The 26,243-nt window shown below is 38.8% G+C and overlaps 1 protein-coding gene across 1 annotated transcript; it reads right to left on the bottom strand.

Moving 5' to 3' along the window:
- Positions 1-1,099: 1,099 nt before the first annotated feature.
- Positions 1,100-2,594, bottom strand: LOC126754639 (uncharacterized). Its single transcript, XM_050466757.1, has 3 exons — positions 2,221-2,594; positions 1,843-2,161; positions 1,100-1,752 (listed from the first exon to the last, which is right to left on the bottom strand). Exons 1-3 carry the CDS (start codon positions 2,334-2,336, stop codon positions 1,702-1,704), a joined length of 486 nt encoding a protein of 161 aa, XP_050322714.1. The 5' UTR covers positions 2,337-2,594; the 3' UTR covers positions 1,100-1,701.
- Positions 2,595-26,243: the final 23,649 nt, after the last annotated feature.

The raw sequence follows: 26,243 nt of genomic DNA, 5'->3' as shown, positions 1-26,243 counted from the left end.
AACGAGTTGTAATTCAAACGAACTTAACGAAATGTCAATCGATTGATAATTTGCAATCGTTAGTTCAAAAGATTTCAAACGTCGTTAGTCTACTCAGAAAAAATCAAATAAAATGTAAGTTAACGTTTATGCTATTGACTATTTTATAAATATAATCCTTTTTTAGGACAAATGTTAATAAAATCAACATGAGACAAAAAAAATTAATGGCCGAATACATGCTTCGGTATCAAGATGTGGCAAAAAATATGTTGCCGAATTGTGGTCAGGGCAAAGCTGCAGCCAATAAATTGTAGGACTCTTTGGCGGTCCTGCTTAATGCGGCCGGTCCACCAATGAAAGATGCTAAGTCTTGGCGGAAAGTACGTAAATCTCCATGCATTTCTTCTTTTGATAAGTGTCTTAACGAATTTACTAACACAAATGTTATTTTCTATATACACCCCGTTCCTTTTTTTACGCGATTTTCGGTTCTGCCACTAATCGCGTAAAAGAAAAATCGCCTAAAAATGGTTAGTTTTCCAATATTAACTGAATATAAAAAATATCGCGTATAACAAAATATACGCGCAAAAAAATATTCAAAAACAATACAATAAGTTTCAAATTTCAGACATGATTTATTCATTCATAACAAAATAAAAAATACAAAACAAAAACAATATTTATTGAAAAACCCGTTGAATGCTGTTTAATCACTGTCATTAATCGTAGTTTAAATTATTTTTAGCGGCTTATTTTGATGGCCGGCACTGATATCACTAGAATTTGTATCAGAATCAATAGTAAGAACTATGGAATGACGTTCTGATTGACTTAGCGTCTCCGACTGAGTTTGCTCCATAAATTCAGTTAATTTTGTTTGAATGCTTCTTTTTGGACCCAATAAATTCCGATGTAGTTCTTTATATCTTAACATGCAGACACTCAATTCTTTTTGAAAAATTCATGCACGTTCGGCATCAGTATCATTTGCTACAAAATAATTTTCCAATTCTGCTGCAAGTTGAAGACCAAGCAAAAAACGAAAAAAAGCAATCGCGTTAAAGTGAGAAATTCTGCAAAAATAACAGCGTTAAATAGCGTAAAAAGAGGTCGCGTAAAAAAAGGACTGAGTGTACATATACACTTAGGTATTTGCTGATCAAAAGCACAACGTCAAAAAGAAGTTGTCTTTCAACAAAGCGTGGAAGCAGCGAACTGGTGGTGGTCCTTACGAAGAAAAGTACCTAACAACAGCAGAGGAGCAACTGCTTCAGGCTACCGGCATGGACGTTGCGGTAGAAGGCCTAGGAGAAGTAAGAACTTTTGGCAACTCCACCCCTGAAAAAGAGTCTCTCGAAAAGCTTATGGCAGAGCTTTTATACAGTGGCGAAGACGACGTTCCACCGAAGCCCTCTACTAGTCGCATCGCTACGAAGAGGAGCAAACAGGATGCTGCCGATGAAAAGCTGGCCCTCATTAAAGAAAACATGATCGCGTTTGAAAGCTACCAGCAGAGTATAGGCGCAAAACCAAACAAGCTTATAGCTTTGAAGGAGAGGTCGATGGAAATGAAAGAGGACGCTCACAAAGCTTGTATGGAAGTCAAAGCAATAGAACTGCAAATTAACCGAATACAATTAGAAGCCTTAAAAAAAAATAAATAAATATACATACAAATAATAATAAATCCTTTCCTGTTGAAGAACATGTGCTCATTTACTGTTGGTTTTTGCAGCCCACAGAGCGTGCCATCAATACATCCAATAACTGCATGAATAAACATATATTTAAATATGTTAAGTATGCTTCAGCTTTAAAAGCACTACATTTTACTCAAAATAAAAGCGCTAATCTTACCTCCAGGAATTTTGTATTTTTCAACAAACGATTTCGTGCATTCCGAAAGATGTCGGGCACGAATTTAATAAATTGGGGGCACAACTTTGTTTCCATTTCGCTGATTACATTTTTTATTATTTTGCAAATAGTGCTTTGACATATTCCTATCAAAAAGTCATTTCCCACCAAGTGCTGGTAGCCAACACTGGCCAAAAGGGACAAAGTCGCTCCCAGTTGAATCATTGGTGCCACTGCGGTTGACAAATGCCCTTCAAATTTGAGTTCAGCCAATAAGTAGTTAAATTCACTTTTAGAGAGTCTGAACCGTTTCCTGAAGCTGTAAATATAAACATGTAGGCAATTGAAATTAATTTGTACACAACTCTAATTCCTTACGCTGCCTCCGGCAATGCCAAGGGATTGTTTTTGTCTCGCATTCGGTTCCTTATGACTTGCTGCACGTTTTCTTCCTCAGATTCCGAAGACGAATATAAAAAAATTATTGGATGCATCACTTTTGAGAAAAACAATAGTATTTCACCTTTATAAAAAAAATATAGCACGGCTTCAACAACTTTTTTTGTTTTGATTTCTTTTGTTTTGATTTCACAATTTGACACTTCGTAAATGCCATTTGTAGAGAGGCCAGGGCTGTTACAGTGAGCTAATTTAGATTCGCTTCGTATCGAGTGCGGCGGTCCGGCTACTCGAAATGTCACGAAAATTGTTTCGATACAATAGCTCGCTCGATGACGAATGCCGCGATTCGGGCCCAGGGTTTTAATTCAACATGAAAATACTGGGTGAGGCTAACGCCAAAAATTCAAATAGTTTTGAATCGATAGATATACCAAGAATTCATCGTGGCGGGAGGAGGGTTTGAAATCTAGGTTGCATCGATTTTTCCCACTATGGGGCCTACATATCCCTAACAGAGCATTCTGGGCTTAATATTGGCGTTCCTTTAATGAAAATACAACTTTCGACTAAATATATTTCGAAATCTTGTGAATTTGTTGAATAATGATTTTGATGACGTAGTTATGACTGACTATGTAAGTTACATTTTTTGGTGTCCTCTTGTTGTATAATGGACATGCAAATCGAATATACGATAATGGAATTAAATATACTTTCAGAAGAGTTAAAGTTGGCACATTTATTTTGCTGGATAGAGCAATTATTTTAACTCAATAAAGTCATTAATTATTTGCCACACCATTCTTTTCAGGCTTCCGAAAAATAATCCATAATTATTTCAAATAAACATCACTTGCATTTACTTTACTTACCTAAATTGCACTAATCTTGAACACAATGTTTTAGAAACCGGTCTGCAGAATTCACGATTTTGTAAGGGAAGAAGCCACTACGCATCTAACTAAAAAGCGAAGGGAAAAGAGTTGATAAAGACGTAAAACTCACCGGTATATGTATTTTTGAAAGCATTCAGGTTTCATGTTTTGATTTAGGAAGAATCGACAAGTAACCAGAGCAAAACTTTCCATGAATCAAGTTTAAGTAGACTAACAACGGTTCATTATGGATTTCAAAATAAATCACAAAAAAAAATCTTTAAATTTTCTTTTTTTGAAAAAGTAACTTTGCAAGACAAAAAAATACAAATCTATTAGAAATTAGTATATATAATAATACCCTGAGCAGGGTAAAGTAAGTTTGCGACGAAGTTTGTAACACCCGGAAGGAAGCATTGGAGACCCTATAAAGTATATATACAAATGATTAGTATGTTGAGCTGAGTCGATTTAGCCGTGTCCATCTGTCTGTATATTTACGAACTAGTCCCTCAGTTTTTAAGATATCGTTTTCGAATTTTGCAATCGTTATTTTCTCTTCAAGAAGCTGCTCACTTGTCGGAACTGCCGATATCGGATCACTATAACATATAGCTGCCATACAAACTGAACGATCGGAATCAAGGGCTTGTATGGAAAACTTTCGCATTTGACGTAGATTACTGCTTAAGGTAATAATATAATCTCCGAAAAAATTGTTCGGATCGGATTACTATAGAATATAGCTTTCATACAAACTGAACACATAGTTACTGAAAGAAATGCACCTGTGAAGGGTATATTAGCTTCGATGCAGCCGAAGTTAACGTTTTTCTTGCTTTTTTAATCAGCTGAGAATTATTTTTTTTATGTTTTCTTTTCGAATATCGCCTTTTGGTTGTAGTATCAAATATTAATCTTTTTAAATTGCTTTCGCACCGTTATCAAGTTATTCAAATTTTTAAACAAAAACATACAATAATATAATAATCGGAATAGGTGGAGATCCTGCAAGGAGTTCCTCTTGCCGTTTGGATCTCTGTAATATACAATTCTCAATTTTCTGCCTAGTATATTATTGTAGGTGTTACTGCAACTGGCAGATGACCAAAATTAAATTTTATGGATTATCAGCCTAAACTTACAAAACGCAAAACTAAAACAATGTCTTTTGCTAAATAATTTTTATTTTTATACTTCGAACTACTCACACACATTAATAACGGAGACCAACACGACTGCCACCACAATGACGTTCTGAACTAAGTATGTGTCGATGACGGAGCTTCATCGATCGTTGTCGGGAACAAACTACTAAAAGGCAAATAAGAGGGAGAGGAAAAAGGCAAATGCGTATAAGAAACAAAGTCTTTGAGATGAAATACCTAGATATATAAAAAATTGTAAATTGATGACGTTAAAGCAATTAACATTTTAAAATGTAGTACAAAATGTTAATGATAATTTTGACATACTACTTATATGTATGTTAGGGTGGAAATAGTTTTTTGCTAAGTATTCCTAAAAAAAGTTCTTAAATACCACTAAAAATGTCTATCCATGGGTGAGCTCTTAATAGTAACGAGGAGGGCCTCCACCTAACACTTTCCTATTTTTTTTTATATAAATAGAAATCTAGCTTCCAAATATATAAAAGACATCTCGTTTCAAAGATTTTGTTTTTGCAAAAAACCATTCATGATTTCGTCAACAATTATTTGTCGCCGCGACTGTCATTTCCTATTGCACTAGAAGTTCGAAGCGACTTAATACACATAAAATCTAAATAAAGCATCTGCTTCCAACATGGGCCAATATATACATATGTAATCCTAATGTTAAACTTTTCGAGGAAATTTCATTTGTTACTGTGCCAACGAATAATGGCGAGTATTTGGTATTGACTTCCGATTGAAATTGTTTGCATTCAGACGAAAAGACAGATTGCTGCAAATGTAAAATGAAATGAGGCTGTGCTAGTATTTGTATGTAGGAAGATAATACTATGTGCTTTATATTGGTGCCAACAATAGCGTAGACATAACACGTGGTATATAGTAGACAGTAGAGCGGGTCGATTTTTTTATATAATATTCTATGGGTCATTATGAACAACTTTGCCAAAGAGACTATGGGTCCAAAACCGGTTTTGTCCAGTGATTTTTAAGGTGAAGTTTAAAAAATCTAAATAATCGGTTGTAAGGGAGATACGTGATATACATAGTTATCCGATATGCGATTTTCCGCGCTTTTGACTAACTTTAAATCGACCCGCTCTACTAAACAAATGTTAAAGCCAGCAATCACATGAGCATGCAAATATTACCGTTGCGGAAATTTACCCATACAAATTACTTACTCAAACTACATACATGTGACTAACGCAATAAAACTCAAAATGTTCGAAGGTTTATATGACAGCGATCGAGTATTCTGTTTAGACCGAAGGCCTCAATTATAAGAAGTTTTGTGAGTTGTTTGGCTTCAAAATAGTGGTAATAGTAATAGCACTTAGATTTCGCTTGCAATTAGGACCACATTGGAAATTATAAACATACGTTAAGGCAAAGTCTACATAACCACTCAAAAAAGTAATCGACCAATTGAGTGCATCATAGTCTCGACCATCATCGACGTAAATTGGTTCTTGCATATCTACATATGTATGTATGATTTTGTTTTTCTCAAACTGTTGCTTTTATTCGGTAAACAATAGTTTTTATAGTCTATTTGCAACCACAAAGCCAGCAAGCCAATGATCAGCACAAACTCAGCAAAAATTATATTTAATATTTTATAGAATTGAATAAAAGTTGATGTCTGGACATTTTTTTCATTCAAAAATGTTTTCTTTTGGACATTTGGTTTATGAGTCGGTTGCAGCTAAAGCTCAACGGGTTTCTGTTTTTGCCTTTCTGTTTTGTTTTATTGTTTTATATGTGAATAATTTGCCTGCACTAAACTCAATTCTACCTGTTTGTTCTACAAATGGTTAGTCGGTGTATCCTGTTAATTTTGTTTATGTATTTTATTTATTGCAAATACCATTTTCATAACGCATTAATCAAACGCGAAAAGTTACTTTTCTAAAGTTGACAACCCTATAACTTTATATATTTATATACTTGTGGCCACGCAAACCTTACTATTTTTTTGTTTGGAGTGTTTTTGCAATTACCGCGATTAAACTTATCAGACCTTTCTTAAAATTAAAATATATACAGAATGGGATTTAATACTCCATAAATGAATAGTTTCGTGAGGAAATAATTTTAATTTTTATACTGTTTGTTATGAGGAAACTATAAAAATAATTTTTCTCTTATATTTAAACAAGAATCGTTATTTTGTATTCTAATTTTTAATTATTCGAATAATTTGTGTTTTGTTTTTTTTTATATGATAAATTAATAAATTCTTCATTAAATGGTTTAACATGCAGTTGAACCACATTTGGCGGCTTTAACTACTTGGACTCGGGCAGGCATTGAAACATTGAGGTTTTCAAGGCAGTCGGTTGAAATTCCCTGCTCCCACACCTTATTAAGTATTTTTTTCACTTCGGTATTTGAACTTGGCCGGTGTTGAGCTACTTTCAATTTCATGGCGTGCCAAAAAGTCTCGATCTGCAAACATTTTCTGATCCTGCAAAAAACAAAATGTAGACAGATGACATTTTTCTTAAATATAAACATAAGGATATATCGGATATTAAATAGCATATAAAACTTACCGATTTAGCCCGATGACACGGTGCGGACGGGCACGATAAAATGGGATAGAATCTCTCCATACTTCTGAGCTTTCACCATCATATCAATAAAAAGTAAAGGACTTCGAATATAAAAAGAAAAGCACGCCCAGACCATTTGGCTTTCAGGATGCTTAACCGTTCTCGTCACACAATTCTCGGCGAAGCGTTCCCCCGGAAATCGGCTGACATACGGTAAATGGTCATTGCAGTGCAAACTAATCTACTTTCATCCGACCATATTACCGTTTTCCACTGCTCCAAGGACCAGTTACGGTGCGTTTTCGCCCATTCCAAACTAGCAAGCGTCATTTTCTTGATTAAAAGTGGTTTAGTCGCTGGTTTCCGCGCCAAACCATACTCTTACAACATCCTCCGCCTTGTTCTCGCAATTATTGCCAGATTGTGTTGCTCCTCTAAGTCCCGTCTTACCTCTATAGAGCGATCCCTTAGAGATAATCTATGGATAACACCATCTGTTTGAGGAAATGTCTTTCGCCTAGCCCCAACTCTACTGTAACGCTCCAAACGATCGTCCTGGTTAATTTTTTTTCACAAACTGATTGTTGTTGGATGGCTAAATCCTATTTTTCTCGCTATCTTGCGAACCGACATTCGCTTTTTCTTTGACGTAAAAATAATAAATTTTTTATCACGCGTTAATTGCTTACATCTACTCTACTTACTATACGATTTCTCATAAACTATTCAAATATATTTCTCAACATTTATTCAATTATAAACAAAACCGTTACAATTACATCTAAAGTGCATATATTTATAAGTAAATATACTGGTAAGGTTTGCGTAGCCAAGAATGTATAAAATTATATATACAAATAAATGATCCTCAAAACTGACTCCGTTTATACGTACCCTTCTGTCTGTATATATTCGAACCAGACCCTCAGTTTTTGGAGTAGCGAACTGAAATTTTGCACACGTTGCTTCTCGCCAAGGAACTGCTCATTTTTCGGAATCATTGAGACACCCTATAGCATAAGTATATCTGGCATACAAACAATCGGAAGCAAGTACTTGTGGGGAAAACTTATTAATTCGAAAAGATATCGTAAAGAAACACTAACTGCTATAATGTTTTAAATTGTCTTTGCTTCATTTCGCAATTCATGAAGACGTTCTATAGATTACACGTCAGCATTAAGCGTTTTGGTCTGATACTCTCTTGATATGGTTTTTTGGTTTTCCCCATCAAAGTCAAAAGTTAAGTGGGTTGTACGTGTGAACTTTAAAACAAAAAATATGTTATTCCTCATGAAGAAAAATATGTATTTATGTAATTAATTACAGTAGAAACCTATACGGTAACCATGTAACTTTCAATACTTATAATTTAGTTTTTATATGTGTAACTTATATTCACACCAATATTTGACTAACAATGTCTGATAATTTTGCCTTTTTATTGCCTTTAATTGCTAGCCTTCATCTTATCTTACTAACCCTCCCCAACACATTCCTTTGCTTATTGCAATTATTATTATTGCAATTTCCTACAAAATCTAAGAAGCAAGATATTTTTTCAAGTAGTTGGAAGCGAGATATAAATTTTTCTATCTGATAATAAGAAAAAATAGAAAACTGTATGTAGGAGGACCTTCCCGTTACAATTAAAAACTCATGTTTGGAGAGGCTTTCTTAGAAGTGTCTAGGAACCTATTTTTCAGAGTACGAAACGAAAAAAAAAAAATTTTTTTTTTTGAATCACTCTAATGTATATGTTTAAGTTTCAGAAAATTTCTTTCTCTATTTACAACACTGATGAAAGAACTGCAAATGTGGAAAATATTTAAAATAACATCTCTTGGTTGTGTAAAAATGCATTTGGAATTCAATGCATTTTTTGTGGCAACTTTGTGGTGTCCTTTTTGCTCTTTTCCATCGTTGATTTCATTTTCTCTCATCCATGTCCTTCTGTCTATCTACATACCGATCTATTAATTTTCCTGGTTTTCTACTCTATTTCGAAAGAATATGCATGCATATATAAGGTTGTCAAAAATGTCTTGCGGTATTTTCGCTAGTTAGCGCTGAAAACGCGTACATAGTTCTAGTTTTATTCGTCGCATCGGGTCATGCTATACCTTTTTGGAAAGCTCATTTCACGCGCTAACACGTGTTTGATTGATTGTCGTTGTCGTTATAGCGTCGCAAACATGGAGCAAAATAAAAAGAAAATACGGCATATTTTACAGTACTACTACGATAAAGGCAAAAATGCATCTCAAATGCCGCCAATAAAATTTGTTCAGTTTATAGACCCGATATAGTTTCCATTTCCACCGCACAACGATGGTTTTAACGTTTTCATTCTGGTGTAGAGGTGGTCGAAGATGCGCCACTCTCCGGAAGGCCTGTCGTCGAAAATTGCGATAAAATCGCTGAATTGGTCGAAAGAGACCGGCATAGTAGCAGCCTTAGCATCGGTCAAGAGCTGGGCATGAGCCATCAAAAATTCATTTCAATTTCAATAAAAAAAATTCAATAAAAATACCGCAAGACTTTTTTGACAACCCATTATATATGTATATATACACATAAACGATTAGGATATGTTGGATTATATAGTATATCTGTACTTCAAATTATTATATACTCTCGCAATATGATGCTACAAAATATAATAGTTTTGTTCACCTAACGTTTTAATGTATCATTTAAAATTAATCGAGATTGATATAGATTTATAGATAAATAAATTATTAAGCAGGATGAATTCTCGCTCATTGTCTGGCCGTCCATTAGTCTGTACATGCAAGCTGCAAGTTCAGTAAAATGTCAGATTTGTTGATGAAATTTGCTGGCGTGACCCCGCCAAGGTTTGACAAGGTTTAATATACAACATACATATCTTCCAAGCCGCTGCAGCTAAATTAACCAAACTATCTGAAAAGGTGAGTTAGTTCAGCATTGAATTTTATAACCAAAATGGAGGGGTAGAGCTTTATAGGAGAAAGTGTAAAAATTGGATAAAGATTGTGGCACCGTCCACCTCTAGGTGAAATCCTATAAATGAGAAACCACACCAATTTCATCAAAATTTTTATGTGCATCTACCTACAGCAACCACGCCCACCAATATCCAATAACTACATATGTATGTATATATCGGGATTACACTTTGTATAAGTATGTTCCTAAGGCTTTTCTTTTTATGCCTTGTTTCAGGACATTTGGCTGGTGTTTACCGAACATATTGGTCCAATCTGTGAGCTATGGCTTTAATACTCGGGAGAATAATTTTGTGGTGACAGCACACATCGGGTCAATCACTCCCTCAGCGTTCATATACCTAATCTAAGTATCTTCGAAATTCCGGTTAATTTCTATCGGTCAACATGTAAGAAATCTTAATGAAATTCGGAAAGAATCTTTACCTAATAATAATATATCATCTTGCCTGTAAGATAATAAGTAATTAATTAAATACTTCCTACTTTAAATTAAAATATTTACAAAGGTCACATAAATCACTTAACTTTGCGAGAGTCTAAAATGTTTGAGTACACCCGAACTTAGCCTTTCTTTATTTGTTTTTGTTTGTTTTTTTTGGTATCCAATATTCTGCGCATTCAGCTGCTGATTCGTTTTGCTTTAACTGAAAATGAAAATATTTTGTAAATGTCATTCTCGCTCGACATGGCGTATTAGTGACAGTGAAATTAATGTCGAACAAGACTTTGGATTCGTAAAGCATATATATTTTTAGATAATTGTACTATTTGATATTTGTATATGTTAAAATATAATTACGATGAGTTTTAGAAACAGCAGTTTTTTGATATTATAATGACTTTTAGTTGATTTGACGCGATAACGTGTAATGATATATCGATTTAAATATGTATGGTAATACTTTCAATTTTGAAAAGTATATGCTGTCTTCACCATCACATTGTCCACATAGAGTTTATTGCAGATTAAACATAGTAGCGCTGGCAGCACACAGGCCACTCTTTTTCAATACCATAACAATGCAGCAAAGTATTTATGAAAACATATAAAGGGTGTTTTTTGGAAATGTGATTTTCTAGAAGAAAAAAATAGCATGCAATTTATTCCTATGGGTAATAATTTTGCTTTATTATGAAGATAACGGTTTGTTATTAGGTTTTAAAAAGAATATTAGACAAGCCATTCTCGTGTCTGGCTCGAACAAAGCCAGTTTTCGAACACTTTTTGTTGCAATTGGGACTGCATGCCAAGAATAGCTGTTTAGGTTCGCATAATCGCAAAAAAATGGTTCAACAGTATTAAGTCGCATGATCTTGGTGGCATGGCAAGGGCCCTGGGCACAAAATAATGCGCTTACCCAAAATCCAATAAATTTTTTGTTTCGTTGGCTGTAAGACATGTAGCGCCGTCTTGTTGGAAGCAAAGGTCGACCAAATCAATATCCTCTAATTCAGGCACTCAATAAGCTTAGCTCTATAGCTATCTATAGCGTTTCCCCATTAACTGCAAATTTGTGATTGGCTTAATTTTTTTAAAAAATATGTTATAATAGTCCTTCCCCCATAGTAAAACGTACGAAACAGTGGATACTTGAAGAGGGTAAGGCATCTCAAAAATTATTTGTGACCTATCAGTAAATATTCCAAATGCAAAAATATGTTTTATTAACATATCTTTATAATCAAATGTGAGTTTAATTGTTGACAACTGGTTTTGGGTCCATTGACCGAACGGGTGAGGGTCTAATGGTTGTTTGGCTTCAATTCTTGCACAAGTTGAATTTTCATAGCCCGTAAACCAAGAATGCGCAAAATCTATCATACAATGGGTGGGCATAGAAATGGTGCTCGATGGAGGATGCACTCATTCATTATACGTAAACGTGCTTCAAAATCGATCCATGGTTGCTGAAATTACCGATTCTGTTGGGTGTTTATATCGACTGAATATTCGATGTCGCCAGAGCGAACCTCTGTATTGATAATAATATTGCAAACGTTTTTCCGGAGTAAGTCGGTTTAATAGGAAATAACAAACCAAAAAAGTTGAAAAACAAAGATAAGTAAGACACTAAAATCTAGTCCTTTAAAATTCTCCCGTAAATAGCATATGTATTTTATTTCCAATAGCAAGTAGACAAAAGGACCACGAATGTAAAGAGATTCCTAGAAAAGTTTAACTTCACCAGCACGTCGTCATATATACAAATCAACAATAAATAGACAACAGAAGTGTACGAGAAGAAATAAGATGTCTGCCACAATGTCGCGACGCCACAAGTGCAGTGCCAGTGATGGAAAATAGAAAAATGAAAGGGAAATAAAAACGAAATTCCAAAAAAATTAAAATGGAACTTGACTCGCAAGTTGCAATGAAAGTGAAAAGTTTGCAAGATGGGAAAGGGGCAGCCGCCTTCTCTCTCTCTCTGAAATTATCACATAATTGTACTTTTACTGTTATCTGATTTCATATTGCACATACATGTTTGCTTACATATGCACACTATTAAAATACAGTACAATTGTAAATTTTGCAGTGATTGTTGGTTAATCGTTCGACTTCGATTGCATTTATCCATTTAATGTGCGACCAACTTATGATAAACCGCGAAAAATGGAGGCAAACTACAAAGCGTTTTGGATCCTCAAACTCTTGATATAATCACTTGCACAAATATTAATATACAGAAACATTTGTACGCGCTGATACATAGATACGAGTATAAGCAAGCTTAAGCTTAGAGCCTTATTACACGAGGCAACTTTTGTTGCGGCAACTCTTGGTTTATAGGCGAGGGGGCGACGAGGAGAGGAGAATCGCGCCGAGTTTCCAGTGTTCAGCAACTCGCTTTGTGTTCTTATTCGTAGCAGTTCGCTGCGACGTTTTTCGGCATTCGTGTTCTTTCTTTCGTAGTACATAGTTGCATTTGCGTATCTTTTTTTGAAATTAATATTTTGAATATATTTAAAAAATTTAATTTCATCTTTCGGTAAGTAATTTGCAAATATATATACAAATATACATAATATAATATAAATATTTTAGAAAATGGAGTATGACGAAAAAATCGAATTAATTAAAGATATTGTGAAATTTGTAGGAAGCCATACAAATTGATTCAGACGATAGTAAAAAGAGTGATATATCTTTGTTTTAATAAATAAAATGTATTTCTTAATTGACAGAGCTGATTAATATATGTGATAGAGTGGCCCAAATACCTAAAAGGAAAAAGAAACGACAATGGGTTAAAGTAAAGTGAAAGAGAATGAGAAAAAAACTCGAACAGAGTTGCGCAACACAAGTTGCTCGTGTGAAGGTAATGGGCGACAGGAAAAGAGAATCGCCCGAGAATTAGCAACTAAAGTTGCCTCATGTAATCGCAGACTTAGAGAAAACTACCACATATTAGATGTCGCCTGCTTTTTAGCAGATAAAAACCGAAATTTTCCTAAAATCAACTAGAGTTAAGTCCATTGCGTTGAGTCGAGAAAAACTGTAGAGTATAAGTCGAGTGCAAGTGCTAGTTGTTGCACTCAAATTGGATTGTGATGTTTGTGTTTCGTTTGTTGATATTCTTCAAAAGCGAAATCTTAATTTAATCTGCCGAAATCGAGCACATATTTATTGCTTTCTTTAATTTTATCTAAAATTGCAAATTTTTTTGTTTAGCTGTTTTTAGGGTAAATGCAGAAAACTAAATTTTTTATAAAGCTTATCCCAGAATTAATGCAAGATTGGAATTAAATATAAAACGTTGTTGTTAGTCTTTCGATTTTATTTTTGTATTCAGGCATAAAGTACATAAGGCAAGGTTATTTATGGAGTAATATAAATCCATGAATATAAAAATATGCTTCATCGCTTTCCTATGGATGATTTTACGCGATTTGCTTTCTCGCTAGATTTGTCGAAATGGAATTAAACTTTTCAAGAACTCCAGTGGATTCAATTCAAAGAAAGTCTTCCTCTGATAAAAATTTATTCTGCTGTCAAAAGTTTGTAACATTAGGTAGTTTCTTTCTTTTACTCCTGTATACCTCATATAAATATTTTCGAACCTGCGATTGACTTAAACTTAACTATACAACAAAAATATATATCTACGTCCATCGTCATAAAAATTTATGCAAATTAGTATACATAAATACAAATTTAGAAAGAGGTGTCTAGGAACCTATTTTTGCGAGTACCAATTGAAAAAAAAAAAATTTTTTTTTTGAATCACCCTAATGTACATATACATTGTATGAACTGATGCATAGCATAAGCAAGCTTAAGCTTAGAGCATAACTACCACATATTATACAAGATGTCGGCTGCTTTTAAACAGATAAACACCGAACTTTTTCTAAAATCAACTAGAGTTAAGTCCATTGCGTTGGTTCGAGAACAACGGTAGAGTAGAAGTCGAGTGCAAGTGCTAATTGTTGCACTCAAATTGGATTGCGGTGCTTGTGTTTCGTTGGTTGATATTCTTCAAAAACAAAATCTTTATTTAATCTGCCGAATTTCAGCACATATTTATTGTTTTTTTTTTTTATTTTATTTAAATACCAAATTTTTTCTTTAGCTGTTTTAAGGTAAATGCAGAAAACTAAATTTTTTATAAAGCTTATTCCAGAGTTTATGCAAGATAGGTAATATATGTATATAGGCATGATGTACATAGAAAAATATTATTTATGGAGTAATATAAACCCATGAATATGAAAATATGCTCTATCGGTTTTCGAAGGATGATTTGCTTTCACCTCATAAATACAAATATATTTTAGACGTGAATTCGAATGCACCCCTTTTTTCATATTCTTTCATTTCTTTTGCTTTTTAATTACATAGTTGTAGCCACCAAAGTTAATAACTTCCAGTCACATGATGATCCATTCCACGTTCATTGCCAAACGAAGCCACTGGAAAGTACGTTGTTGGAGATAAATCATTCGTATAATACTTGCTATTATAAGTAAAAATCTTCTCAGTCTTTCATTACAAACGTAATATCAGCGAGCTTTTGTACCCAGTGTCGTCATCTGTGTCATTAAAAAGAATTGTATATTTATATAATTCTACCTAATTAAATTTTTTGAAACAGATGAAAACCTTTCTGAAAAATATCTTCGAATATTTATTCTCTTTTTACTATAATATATTTCAAATGCTGATATGATAATAAAAACAGATTTTAAATTTTTGCCTTCACAAGACTAACAAGTATGGAAGGGCTAAGTTCGGGCGCAATCGAACATTTTATACTCAAGAACAAGAGAACACAGAGTAAATTTAACCGGATTTGTGTACTGGCCGGAATGAAGTGGAACTAAAAATTGTGCTATATGGGAAGTAGGCGTGGTTGTTGTCAAATTTCGTCTACTTTCACCATGTGACATACAAATGTATGAAAAATGCCACATACCAAATTTTGTCGAAATCTTTTTATCGGTTTCTAAAAAGTGAGCGGTGCTACGTCCTCATAAAATTTTCACACCGGCTCCCGTAAAGCTCTCTCAAACCATCTCGGTAAAATTAAATGTCTGTAGCATATTAAGTTATTGATTTATCGCACTTTTAGTAGTCTTTAACAGTACCGTTAGATGGGGAGTGAGCGGGGTTATCCTCCGATTTCATCCATTTTCGCACTATCGGTAGAAGTTCTTAAAAGGTATGCACTCACAAATTTGGTTCTTATAGCTTTAGTGATTTAGAAGATATGTATATTGAACTTGGTAGAGGGCGGGCCACGCCCACTTTTTCAAAAATTTTTGTCCACAAGTGCCCCATGCTGCTATGATCCTCTGTATCTAACTACAGCTTTATATCCTAATTTAGTTCTTAATTATGGCAGTTTATATGTTTTCGGTTACTGTCGATTTGTGGGGTGGCAGTGGTCCGAATACGAATATCTACGAACTCCCATTTTTCTCTTACGGAGGAACCTAAATACTAAATTTTATCGATATATCTCAATTTTTACTCAAGTTACAGCTTGCACGGGCACTTTTCTCGTCATCCTGATCATTTTTATATATGTAACCCCATATCTATCTCTCTTAGTTTTAGATGATACGTGCGATCGTTAGGTGAACAAAACTATAATACTCTGAAGCAACTGGTTGCAAAAGTATAAAAATATTTCTTTATAAAGGTGTATGTATGTTAGTGTTTTTGAGATAACATGTGGTCTTAGAATGGTTTTTCCTTTTGCAATGAACGCCAATGTCATGCGATGGTAAAAAAACACAACAACGGTAACGAAATCTCTGTAAACAACAAGTAACCAGAAGTCGGCAATTATCAGCCGAGAATCAACAGATAGCTGGCGACTGGAAAAACGTGCTATCCGAAGAAACTTAACTTAGTCAAAGTGGCTACAGTAAATAATATATTTAATACCGCGTCTGCTGGCAGCGTTCATTTCGCCTATAATTATCAATCGTTGGCTTGTGGTTTTGTCGCAAATTACTTTAAGACTAAACGTTTGTGCGGATGTGTGAGCGCGTGTTTATTTTTCCGTGTCGCTCTTCATTAAAGAACATAACGTTGTAGTAGAAAATCTTTTATCATTTTCTTTGTTTCCTTTCATGTGACCTGCAATTGTCGGTCTACCCTTAACCGGTTTTTTATATTAGTTCTTCTTCTTTCTTAATTGGCGTAGACACCGCTTACGCGATTATAGACGAGTTAACAACAGCGCGCCAGTCGTTTCTTCTTTTCGCTGCGTGGCGCCAATTGGATATTCCGAGCGAAGCCAGGTCCTTCTCCAATTGGTCCTTCCAACGGAGTGGAGGTCTTCCTCTTCCTCTGCTTCCCCCGGCGGGTACTGCGTCGAATACTTTCAGAGCTGGAGTGTTTTCATCCATCCGGACAACATGACCTAGCCAGCGTAGCCGCTTTCTTTTAATTCGCTGAACTATGTCAATGTCGTCATATATCTCGTACAGCTCATCGTTCCATCGAATGCGATATTCGCCGTGGTCAATACGCAAAGGACCATAAATCTTTCGCAGAACTTTTCTCTAGAAAATTAACGTCGACTCATCGGTTCCTGTCATCGCTCAAGCCTCTGCACCATATAGCAGGACGGGAATTATGAGCGACTTATAGAGTTTGGTTTTTGTTCGTCGAGAGAGGACTTTACTTTTCAATTGCCTACTCAGTCCGAAGTAGCACCTGTTGGCAAGAACAATCCTGCGTTGGATTTCCAGGCTGACATTATTAGTGGTGTTAATGCTGGTTCCTAAATAGACGAAATTATCTACAACTTCAAAGTTATGACTGTCAACAGTGACGTGAGAGCCAAGTCGCGAGTGCGACGACTGTTTATTTGATGACAGGAGATATTTCGTTTTGCCCTCGTTCACTACCAGACCCATTTTCTGTGCTTCCTTGTCCAGCCTAGAGAAAGCAGAACTAACGGCGCGGGTGTTGAGGCCGATGATATCAATATCGTCGGCATACGCCAGCAGCTGTACACTCTTATAGAAGATGGTACCTTCTCTGTTTAGTTCTTCAGCTCGAACTATTTTTTTCCCCCAGCAGCAGGTTGAAGAAGTCGCACGATAGGGAGTCGCCCTGTCTGAAACCTCGTTTGGTATCGAACGGTCGGAGAGGTCCTTCCCGATCCTGACGGAGCTTTTCGTGTTGTTCAACGTCAGTTTACACAGCCGTATTAGTTTTGCGGGGATACCAAATTTAGACATCGCGGCATAAAGGCAGCTCCTTTTCGTGCTGTCGAAAGCAGCTTTGAAATCGACGAAGAGGTGGTGTGTGTCGATTCTCCTTTCACGGGTCTTTTCCAAGAGTTGGCGCATGGTGAATATCTGGTCGGTTGTTGATTTTCCAGGTCTGAAGCCACACTGATAAGGTCCAATCAGTTTGTTGACGGTGGGCTTTAATCTCTCACACAATACGCTCGATAGAACCTTATATGCGATGATGAGGAGGCTAATCCCACGGTAGATGGCGCAGATTGTGGGGTCTCCTTTTTTATGGATTGGGCATAGCACACTTAAATTCCAATCGTTGGGCATGCTCTCGTCCGACCATATTTTACAAAGAAGCTGATGCATGCTCCCCATTAGTTCTTCGCCGCCGTGTTTGAATAGCTCGGCCGGTAGTCCGTCGGCCCCTGCCGCTTTGTTGTTCTTGAGACGGGCAATTGCTATTCGAACTTCTTCATTGTCGGGTAATGGAACGTCTGCTCCATCGTCATCGATTGGGGAATCGGGTTCTCCTTCTCCTGGTGTTGTGCGTTCACTGCCATTCAGTAGGCTGGAGAAGTGTTCCCTCCATAATTTAACTATGCTCTGGGCATCAGTAACTAGATCACCTTTGGGGGTTCTACAAGAGTATGCTCCGGTCTTGAAACCTTCTGTAAGCCGCCGCATTTTTTCGTAGAATTTTCGAGCATTACCCCTGTCGGCCAGCTTATCAAGCTCTTCATACTCACGCATTTCGGCCTCTTTCTTCTTCTGTCTGCAAATGTGTCTCGCTTCCCTCTTCAACTCTCGGTATCTATCCCATCCCGCACGTGTAGTGGTCGATCGTAACGTTGCGAGGTAGGCAGTCTGTTTTCTCTCCGCTGCGACACGGCACTCCTCGTCGTACCAGCTATTCTTTTGATCTTTCCGAAAACCAATGGTTTCGGTTGCAGCTGTACGTAAGGAATTTGAAATGCCGTCCCACAGTTCCCTTATACCGAGTTGTTGACTAGTGCTCTCAGAGAGCAGGAGTGCAGGCCGAGTAGAAAATCGTTCGGCTGTCTGTTGTGATTGCAGCTTCTTGACGTCGAACCTTCCTTGTGTTTGTTGGCGTGCGTTTTTTGCTGCACAGAGGCGAGTGCGAATCTTAGCTGCAACAAGATAGTGGTCCGAGTCGATGTTAGGACCCCGGAGCGCACGCACATCTAAAACACTGGAGACGTGTCTTCCATCTATCACAACATGATCGATCTGGTTGGTAGTTTTTCGATCCGGAGACAGCCAGGTAGCTTGATGAATCTTCTTATGCTGGAATCTAGTACTACTTCTTCTTCTTCTTAATTGGCGTAGACACCGCTTACGCGATTATAGCCGAGTTAACAACAGCGCGCCAGTCGTTTCTTCTTTTCGCTACGTGGCGCCAATTGGATATTCCAAGCGAAGCCAGGTCCTTCTCCACTTGGTCCTTCCAACGAGGGGCAGGTGGAGGTCTTCCTCTTCCTCTGCTTCCCCCGGCGGGTACTGCGTCTGCGTCGAATACTTTCAGAGCTGGAGTGTTTTCATCCATCCGGACAACATGACCTAGCCAGCGTAGCCGCTGTCTTTTAATTCGCTGAACTATGTCAATGTCGTCGTATATCTCGTACAGCTCATCGTTCCATCGAATGCGATATTCGCCGTGGCCAATGCGCAAGGACCATAAATCTTTCGCAGAATTTTTCTCTCGAAAACTCGTAACGTCGACTCATCGGTTGCTGTCATCGCCCAAGCCTCTGCACCATATAGCAGGACGGGAATTATGAGCGACTTATAGAGTTTGGTTTTTGTTCGTCGAGAGAGGACTTTACTTTTCAATTGCCTACTCAGTCCCAAGTAGCACCTGTTGGCAAGAGCAATCCTGCGTTGGATTTCCAGGCTGACATTATTAGTGGTGTTAATGCTGGTTCCTAAATAGACGAAATTATCTACAACTTCAAAGTTATGACTGTCAATAGTGACGTGAGAGCCAAGTCGCGAGTGCGACGACTGTTTGTTTGATGACAGAAGATATTTCGTTTTGCCCTCGTTCACTGCCAGACCCATTTTCTGTGCTTCCTTGTCCAGCCTGGAGAAAGCAGAACTAACGGCGCGGGTGTTGAGGCCGATGATATCAATATCGTCGGCATACGCCAGCAGCTGTTAGAAGATGGTACCTTCTCTGTTTAGTTCTGCAGCTCGAACTATTTTCTCCAGAAGCAGGTTGAAGAAGTCACACGATAGGGAGTCGCCTTGTCTGAAACCTCGTTTGGTATCGAACGGCTCGGAGAGGTCCTTCCCGATCCTGACGGAGCTTTTCGTGTTGCTCAGCGTCAACTTACACAGCCGTATTAGTTTTGCGGGGATACCAAATTCAGACATCGCGGCATAAAGGCAGCTCCTTTTCGTGCTGTCGAAAGCAGCTTTGAAATCGACAAAGAGGTGGTGTGTGTCGATTCTCCTTTCACGGGTCTTTCCCAAGATTTGGCGCATGGTGAATATCTTGTCGTTGTTGATTTTCTGGCCTGAACCCACACAGATCGCCAATCAGTTTCTTCACACAATACGCTCGATAGGACCTTATATGCGATGTTCAGGAGGCTAATCCCACGGTAGTTGGCGCAGATTGTGGGGTCTCCTTTTTTATGGATTGGGCATAGCACACTTAAATTCCAATCGTTGGGCATGCTTTCGTCCGACCATATTTTACAAAGAAGCTGATGCATGCACCCTATTAGTTCTTCGCCGCCGTGTTTGAATAGCTCGGCCGGTAGTCCGTCGGCCCCTGCCGCTTTGTTGTTTTTGAGGCGGGCAATTGCTATTCGAACTTCTTCATGGTCGGGTAATGGAACGTCTGCTCCATCGTCATCGATTGGGGAATCGGGTTCTTCTTCTCCTGGTGTTGTGCGTTCACTGCCATTCAGCAGGCTGGAGAAGTGTTCCCTCCATAATTTAAGTATGCTCTGGGCATCAGTGACTAGATCACCTTTGGGGGTTCTACAAGAGTATGCTCCGGTCTTGAAACCTTCTGTAAGCCGCCGCATTTTTCGTAGAATTTTCGAGCATTACCCCTGTCGGCCAGCTTATCAAGCTCTTCGTACTCACGCATTTCGGCCTCTTTCTTCTTCTGTCTGCAAATGGGTCTCGCTTCCCTCTTCAACTCTCGGTATCTATCCCATCCCGCAAGTGTAGTGGTCGATCGTAACGTTGCGAGGTAGGCAGCCTGTTTTCTCTCCGCTGCGACACGGCACTCTTCGTCGTACCAGCTGTTCTTTTGCTCTTTCCGAAAACCAATGGTTTCGGTTGCAGCTGTACGTAAGGAATTTGAAATGCCGTCCCACAGTTCCCCTTATACCGAGTTGTTGACGAGTGCTCTCAGAGAGCAGGAGTGCAAGCCGAGTAGAAAATCGTTCGGCTGTCTGTTGTGATTGCAGCTTCTCGACGTCGAACCTTCCTTGTGTTTGTTGACGTGCGTTTTTTGCTGCACAGAGGCGAGTGCGTATCTTGGCTGCAACAAGATAGTGGTCCGAGTCGATGTTAGGACCTTGGAGCTCACGCACGTCTAAAACACTGGAGACGTGTCTTCCATCTATCACAACATGATCGATCTGGTTGGTAGTTTTTCGATTCGGAGACTGCCAGGTAGCTTGATGTATCTTCTTGTGCTGGAATCTAGTACCACAGATAACCATATTTCGGGCCCCGGCGAAGTCGATCAGCCTCAACCCATTTGGGGATGTTTCGTCGTGGAGGCTGAATTTACCGACCGTAGTGCCAAATATACCTTCTTTGCCCACCCTGGCGTTAAAGTCGCCAAGCACGATTTTGACATCGTGGCGGGGGCAGCTCTCATAAGCGCGCTCCAAGCGCTCATAGAAGGCATCTTTGGTCACATCGTCCTTCTCTTTCGTCGGGGCGTGGGCGCAAATCAGCGATATGTTGAAGAACCTCGCTTTGATGCGGATTGTGGCTAGACGTTCATTCACCGGAGTGAATGATAGTACTCGGCGACGGAGTCTCTCTCCCACCACGAATCCAACACCAAACTTGCGCTCCTTTATATGGCCACTGTAGTAAATGTCACAAGGACCTACTCGTCTCTGTCCTTGTCCCGTCCATCGCATTTCTTGGACGGCGGTGATGTCAGCCTTTATTTTTGCGAGGACATCAACCAGCTGGGCAGCGGCACCTTCCCAATTAAGGGTCCGGACATTCCAGGTGCATGCCCTCAAATCGTAGTCCTTATTCCGTTTGCCATGGTCGTCATCAAAAGGGGGGTCTCTCATCCGAGGCTGTTTAAACTTTTTCATTGGTATTGTTTTTTACGTGGCGGGTCCCAAGCCCAGCGCACAATCCTATGTAGGGAATGTTTCGCCTTCTCACATTAGCTCGCCTTCGAACGGATGTTCTTAGGCTACCCAGAGGATACTTGGTCAAAGACCGGAAGTAGTGAGCTGCTTGAGCCATGTGCAAAAGAGTCGTTTCTGGCCACTCCCAAGTGAATGGCGATCAGAGAACTTTCCTCACCTGCGTGAACTTCTACACATGACTCCATCCTCCTTTTATATTAGTTAAGGCTTGCTTAATATAAGCCTAGGTGAGTAAGTAACACATAAGTATGTCGTGCGTTGGTTTTCATTATACCGGGATTTCCAATAGGGGTGATATGATTTCTAAATGTTGTTTCGGACATTTTTATTAAATCAGGATCTGTAATCTTTTCTCATTGTATTCATTAATGTTTGCAATTTCAGCAAATTGTTTCTTGCTTTATTTGTGTATTCATTCGTATTATTGTTGCTTGAGACGGTTTCCTATTCACTTACTTACATTTGGTAACAAGGGTCTGTCATTTGCAAAATAATAAGAGCGTAGAGTTTGTAATTACTTGAAAATTAATTTACCTTCCATTATTATTGTGATTCAGGTACTCAAGTGCAAATTTGTGTTGCGTCAGAAATTTCTACTGTGACTTAAGCTCTAATTGACGCTTTTGCTTCACGTTAAGTTTCTAAATTTACCACGGAGACAACAAAATTTCAACGAATGGCTTAAATAAATTTCACAAAGGGAACTAAAGAATAAAGATTTGAGAGGGTGACTTATGTTATCTGAAAGTGTCACGAAAGTGCACGACTTTACAGTTAATTAAAAAATTACTACAGGTGGTTTGAGGTCTTTATAATGATGCCTATAATCATTGCTTTTGCATTATATTTCGTGGTTGTGAAATTACCACAGTCTGTGATTACTATCACTAGTTGAGAATAGGGTTTGATATGAATGGACTGAGTCTGTACATTTTAATATAAATAGTAAAAGTGTGCTGCATTTTTTATATTAGCTCCTGTGATCGACCAAAGAACTTTTGTGAATGAAATTAATCAACAAGTTATATAACAAGTATTGTTATAGTCGCTTAAATGGTTAACTGTATATTCATTGACAAAAAATGCAATATCTGCTTAAATAAACATATTATTATTTCAAAAAGAACATGCAAAAGTAAGTTATAGTAAAATGGTGATTCACATTTGACGAAGGCTGAAAAACTTTCATATAATTAAATGGAGGATGGAGTCATGTGTAGAAGTTCACGCAAGTGAGGAAAGTTCTCTGATCGCCATTCACTTGGGAGTGGCCAGAAACGATTCTTTGCACATGACTCAAGCAGCTCACTACTTCCGGTCTTTGACCAAGTATCCTCTGTCAGGAATAAGGACTGCGATTTGAGGGCATGCACCTGGAATGTCCGGACCCTTAATTGGGAAGGTGCCGCTGCCCAGCTGGTTGATGTCCTCGCAAAAATAAAGGCTGACATCACCGTCGTCCAAGAAATGCGATGGACGGGACAAGGACAGAGACGAGTAGGTCCTTGTGACATTTACTACAGTGGCCATATAAAGGAGCGCAAGTTTGGTGTTGGATTCGTGGTGGGAGAGAGACTCCGTCGCCGAGTACTATCATTCACTCCGGTGAATGAACGTCTAGCCACAATCCGCATCAAAGCGAGGTTCTTCAACATATCGCTGATTTGCGCCCACGCCCCGACGAAAGAGAAGGACGATGTGACCAAAGATGCCTTCTATGAGCGCTTGGAGCGCGCTTATGAGAGCTGCCCCCGCCACGACGTCAAAATCGTGCTTGGCGAATTTAACGCCAGGGTGGGCAAAGAAGGTATCTTTGGCGCTACGGTCGGTAAATTCAGCCTCCACGACGAAACATCCCCAAATGGGTTGAGGCTGATTGACTTCGCCGGGGCCCGAAATATGGTTATCTGTAGTACTAGATTCCAGCATAAGAAGATTCATCAAGCTACCTGGCTGTCTCCGGATCGAAAAACTACCAACCAGATCGATCATGTTGTGATAGACGGAAGACACGTCTCCAGTGTTTTAGATGTGCGTGCGCTCCGAGGTCCTAACATCGACTCGGACCACTATCTTGTTGAAGCCAAGTTTCGCACCCGCCTCTGTGCCGCAAAAAACGCACGACAACAAACACAAGGAAGGTTCGACGTCGACAAGCTGCAATCACAACAGACAGCCGAACGATTTTCTACTCGGCCTGCACTCCTGCTCTCTGAGAGCACGCGTCAACAACCCGGTATAAGGGAACTGTGGGACGGCATTTCAAATTCCGTACGTACAGCTGCAACCGAAACCATTGGTTTTCGGAAAGTGCAAAAGAACAGCTGGTACGACGAGGAGTGCCGTGTCGCAGCGGAGAGAAAACAGACTGCCTACCTCGCAACGTTACGATCGACCACTACACGTGCGTGATGGGATAGATACCGAGAGTTGAAAAGGAAAGCGAGACGCATTTGCAGACAGAAAAAGAAAGAGGCGAAAAAATGCGGCGGCTTACAGAATGTTTCAAGACCGGAGCATACTCTTGAAGAACCCCCAAAAGGTGATTTAGTGACCGATGCCCAGAGCATACTTAAATTATGGAGGGAACACTTCTCCAGCCTACTAAATGGCAGTTAACGCACAACGCCAGGAGAAGGCGAATCCGATTCCCCAATCGATGACGATGGAGCAGACGTTCCATTGCCCGACCATGAAAAAGTCCGAATAGCAATTACCCGCCTGAAGAACAACAAAGCGGCGGGGGCCGATGGATTGCCGGCCGAGCTATTCAAACACGGCGGCGAAGTATGCCCAACGATTGGAATTTAAGTGTGCTATGCCCAATCCATAAAAAAGGAGACCCCACAATCTGCGCCAACTACCGTGGGATTAGCCTCCTCAACATTGCATATAAGGTTCTATCGAGCGTATTGTGTGAAAGATTAAAGCCCACTGTCAACAAACTGATTGAACCGTATCAGTGTGGCTTCGGACCTGGTAAATCAACAACCGACCAGATATTCACCATGCGCCGAATCTTGGAAAAGACCCGTAAAAGAAGAATCGACACACACCACCTCTTCGTCGATTTCAAAGGTGCTTTCGACAGCACGAAAAGGAGCTGCCTTTATGCCGCGATGTCTGAATTTGGTATCCACGCAAAACTAATACGGCTGTGTAAACTGACGTTGAGTAACACCAAAAGCTCCGTCAGGATCGGTAAGGACCTCTCCGAGCCGTTCGATACCAAACGAAGTTTCAGACAAGGTGACTCCCTATCGTGCGACTTCTTCAACCTGCTTCTGGAGAAAATAGTTCGAGCTGCATGCAAAAATTCTGCGAAAGGTTTATGGTCCTTTGCGCATTGGCCACGACGAATATCGCGTTCGATGGAACGATGAGCTGTTCGAGATATACGACGACATTGACATAGTCCAGCGAATTATAAGACAGCGGCTACGCTGGCTAGGTCATGATGTCCGGATGGATGAAAACACTCCAGCTCTGAAAGTATTCGACGCAGTACCCGCCGGGGGAAGCAGAGGAAGAGGAAGACCTCCACTCCGATGGAAGGACCAAGTGGAGAAGGACCTCGCTTTGCTTGGAATATCCAATTGGCGCCACGTAGCGAAAAGAAGAAACGACTGGCGGGCTGTTGTTAACTCGGCTATAATCGCATAAGCGGTGTCTACGCCAAATAAGAAGAAGAATTTAATGTTTTGTGGCCAAGAATTACCTATATTATAAAGATACTGCTTTCCCAATTTGTTTTAAAAATTTTGTCGGACAAGTAACCATCGCTACTGCTTCGAATAAATCTCAATTCAGAGATCTAATTTCTTATACTTTTTTGCGTATGTATATGTCAGCAATAACATGCCGATTGTCTGTCGCCATAAACATCTCGGCATAGACAAGTTTCCCCACATGACTTCTTAGAGACTACACCACAGGCGAAATATAAAGCGCTTACGGAAAGATCCCTTCAATAAATTGATATTTCGTTAGCTGGTTTTTTGTAGCCAAAGGTCGTCCACAATCATGACCCTCAAGGCATTATGGCAGCCATCATTTTTAAATAAATATGGCCAATGCTTCCCTCTGCCCATAGTACACATTAAACAGTGACTTTTTGAGCATATAATGATTACAATAGCTTAATAGACCATCACCAGTCCAGATGTGAATTTTTTTTTTCTATTTTATAAGTAGCTCGCCCAGGATGTGTAAGTTATCCTTAACCTCAAATAACCTAAAAATGGTAGAGATATTTTCTTTAGATTCATCCATCACTACACTTATTGAGTGAGAGCCCTATGTACTTCTTGTC

This window comes from Bactrocera neohumeralis, chromosome 4 (assembly GCF_024586455.1).
Source record: "Bactrocera neohumeralis isolate Rockhampton chromosome 4, APGP_CSIRO_Bneo_wtdbg2-racon-allhic-juicebox.fasta_v2, whole genome shotgun sequence".
NCBI lineage: Eukaryota > Metazoa > Arthropoda > Insecta > Diptera > Tephritidae > Bactrocera > Bactrocera neohumeralis.
This window is presented reverse-complemented; position numbering and strand designations above follow the sequence as displayed.

Bases quoted from the DNA above. Each gene is read 5' to 3' on its own strand.
- LOC126754639 (XM_050466757.1), bottom strand. From the start codon at position 2,336: ATGCATCCAATAATTTTTTTATATTCGTCTTCGGAATCTGAGGAAGAA. The intron at 2,162-2,220 runs GTAAGGAATTAG...TTATATTTACAG, and splicing joins TTGGCATTGCCGGAGGCAGC to CTTCAGGAAACGGTTCAGAC. The intron at 1,753-1,842 runs GTAAGATTAGCG...TTATTCATGCAG, and splicing joins AAAATACAAAATTCCTGGAG to TTATTGGATGTATTGATGGC.